This window comes from Austrofundulus limnaeus, unplaced genomic scaffold (assembly GCF_001266775.1).
Source record: "Austrofundulus limnaeus strain Quisiro unplaced genomic scaffold, Austrofundulus_limnaeus-1.0 Scaffold57, whole genome shotgun sequence".
NCBI lineage: Eukaryota > Metazoa > Chordata > Actinopteri > Cyprinodontiformes > Rivulidae > Austrofundulus > Austrofundulus limnaeus.
The window spans coordinates 1412656-1416036 of record NW_013952459.1 but is presented as its reverse complement, the minus strand read 5'-3'; the positions used below and the strand labels follow the sequence as shown (position 1 = coordinate 1416036).

General features: G+C 36.2%; 1 protein-coding gene across 2 annotated transcripts in view; it reads right to left on the bottom strand.

The window, feature by feature from the left end:
• The window catches only part of brinp1 (bone morphogenetic protein/retinoic acid inducible neural-specific 1), a gene marked incomplete in the record, with an annotated part of 117023 nt that overhangs the window by 12571 nt on the left and 101071 nt on the right, over nucleotides 1-3381 (bottom strand). For both annotated transcript variants that reach the window (XM_014009384.1, XM_014009385.1), the window contains 1 exon segment: nucleotides 2457-2562. In XM_014009384.1, the coding sequence (XP_013864838.1) occupies nucleotides 2457-2562 (106 nt within the window).

The following is a 3381-nucleotide window of genomic DNA, read 5'->3' as shown; positions in this document are numbered from 1 at the left end:
ATGTAATGGATATAATTCAATATAATGAATAGATGGATGGATGCTGTGAACTAAAACAAAAATAAAAAGCTAAAATAAATACAAGAAAGCAAAATCATTTCCAAGTGACACATGATTATGGAACCCAGTGCAGGACCCACACAAGACAACTAATGGGAAAACAAACTTTTGTGAAACCAAAGTTACCAAGAATACAGGAAATTAAAAGGAAAGTAGAAAAAATAATAATAAAAAAAATAAAACCTAATGGGAACAAACAAAGCAGTGTGGTGGGGAGTGACTACTCTTCGTCTGAATAAATGAAAACTATGTAACACAGGTGTTTAAACTTAAATTAAAAATATTTGACCAAAGAAAAACTGGAGCAGGACTAGAGAGAGATGAATATGATTTAGATTTTTTTTTATTGCTGTGACTGTATACGACCCACAGGAGACACAAAATTAACAGTCATCATTTCATTCCTCGGCTTTAGCAGGTCTGACGATGCTAAAATTGACTTTTTTCTGAGATATAGATCTTTAGATGTAGATATACTGTAGATATTTAGATCAAAAATATTAAAAGAACACTGTTAGTGCCACTGATCAAGTCAAACATCTTTCTTCATATCACTAATTTTGCAATTGAGATTATAGTCTCAATGAGCAGTTTGTTGCAAAGTTTTATTTATTTGACATTGTAAGTATAAGTGTTGTTTTTTTAAAACTATAACCAGAATAATTACTGGACTGGCAAACAAAATTCATAGCTCAATAATGACCAATTGTAAAATCTAATAATGCCTATAAAAAAGAAGACATCCCGTTTAAAAATATTCCTACCCTTCATCCTAAATTTTAAATAACCAGACTAATTTTAATTCAATGAATTTTAAAGGAAAAATAGAAAATGCCAGAAGCAATAATGCAAACAAAAACTCAGTCCAATCCTGATCTCTTGACTGATGTGATTGAAACAATGTGCAAACATATAAACGCAAAAGCAATTTGACACATACTTCACAAATACAGCTAGTGTGAACTATGAGAAATTTATGATTCACAAAGGAATTAACTGAAGTCTAACTGCTACATTTTTATCCCCGTTAATGACAGGATCAGAACTGTAGGGTGAATTAAATGATTGAAAGTCATTATAAATATATTTAAGCAGCATAGACCTTAAAAGCTCTCCAGCACCGTGTGAAGTGCCATTAATTTGAAGAGCAGTGTGGTTGTTGAGCAGGTTCCACCATCAGCTGCCTTTCTAATTGATGACAGGAATGATAATTGCTCTCAAAAGAACACATTTTCAGGCAAACTCTCACCATTCATCTGCGCACCTTACACACTAAAATAGTCTGGCCTAAATGTGAAAGCCTCAAGCAGGAACCAAACTGAGCTGCTTTGCCTTTCTTTTTTGTTTATTATCAAAACCAAAGAAAGACTCTTTCTCCTGCCTGTCATCTATGAGTAGGGTGACAAATATTCTTCAAAGTGCAAGACTAATACATTTTATGCATGAAAATAAAGCTTTTTTATTCTCCAAAGACCATAGAGTGCTTTGAGTAACTGATGGTGCAGGACCTGAAAGTGTCTTTTTGACAAACCACTTTCTGATTTTAAAGGACAAATAATGATGCCTTCAGAGAAGAACCAGAAGGTGTGCAGATTAAAAATAAGACTGCGATTTCCAGATTGGTTTTAATAACTTTTGTGCTGCACATAAATCAAAAAATAAAAATAAAAAATAACTAAACATTCACTGCTCTTAAACGTTTGACCACAGTTACTGAGTCTTTTATAATTTGTTTATCCCTGGGTGTCTATCGGTGGATGTAATTATTTCTATTAGATCAGTTATTAAGCTACATGTGTCAATGATTAAAACAATTCTATTTTTATGTTGAAAAAGTCACTAATGATTAAAGGTTTCTACTTGAATCCACTGATGCATGAAGAGACAGCCTAAGAGAGTAAATCATACGTGCATATTGAATACATTTCTTTAAATCAGAATCTGGCTCTAAAATCAATAAGACAAGCATTTACTTTTTTTTATTTTTGCTTTTTGCATTTTTTCACTCATCACACGCACCGCACCTGCAGAGAGACTACTACTTTCTGCTCTGATTAGTTTGCGCAGCTGAAGGAACTGTTTTGCATTTAGGCCCGTCTTTGATCAAAGCTTTAAGGAAGACTTAGGAACACAATCACATTAGAACACGAGCAGACATCTATAACCAGAAAATTGTGCTGCAATCCCCCAGAGGGGATTGAGGAGCAAATCTATCCCAAACCCGGCACCAATTAAAAAATGCATTGACATTCAATTCCTCAGAAGCCACAAACCAATCCTCTCCGCCACCCCCCTCAGCTCATGTGTGACTATAGATCTCCTTTAGTTTGAACACGCTGCTGCCTCGTGACGTCTGACACCCTGAAGAATCATGTGGGYGCACTTGATTTGTTTACCTTGCAGATGAAGCTTGCTCTCGGGGCTCTGCAGGAGGATCGAGCTGACTGAGTCCAGATTGTCATAGCTACTACATCCCAGCGGCCCTGTCCGTGTCTCCGTCACCTGCAAGAGAATTAGGACTCAAATGAAAGCCACATTACAGAAAGAACGAGGTCATTTTGTGTGTGGGGGTGCAAGTGTCTACTTGTTTAGTGTGTGCATTGAGCAGAAAGCACTTCCATGTGTAGAGTCATCAGGGTATGTAGGGTTTTTCTCAGTGCGTTTTTGTGGCCACAGTCATTTTCTACACATGAAAAGGACGGCTCAGAAAACTACCCAGCCRTTAACCATGTCAGCTCTTTGTAACTGCTGTCAGCACAGAATATTAACAGTTATTAGCTGCTTTTTTATTTTTGAGTGACTTAGACCTTCATGTGTGCTAATTGCACTGCATTCACACTAGTAAATTTACACCCTGTGGCCAGCAGACAAAGAAACATTGATTGTGCAGTTTTGCCATACATTGTGAAAGGTTCTATTATCTAAGCATTTTTTTCACACTGCTCCGACTGTGAGGACTTCACTGACTCAATCCTAAAAAAAAGTCTTAATTGCTTTTTTTTAAATAACACCATCTCTCAAGGTATTTTATTGGAGAAGCTGGTGGCATATTCACGTTGTTACAAAAATGCTATTTCCTTTAAGTTTTGTGAGAAAGGCTTCTTGAAGGGATAGTGACCTTTTTTTTAAAATAAAAGTCGGGATGTTAAAAAATCTAAAAGAAAAAAATTGTATCGGTCTTCTGGACGGGTTCTTCTCTAATGAAACGTTTCGTCTCTCCTCCAACAGACTTCTTCAGTCTGAGAGTTTCAGRCAAAGTACAGGCTTTTAAGCACTGCCTCCATGTGACTGATACTCACATCACATGGCTATTGTTGACAC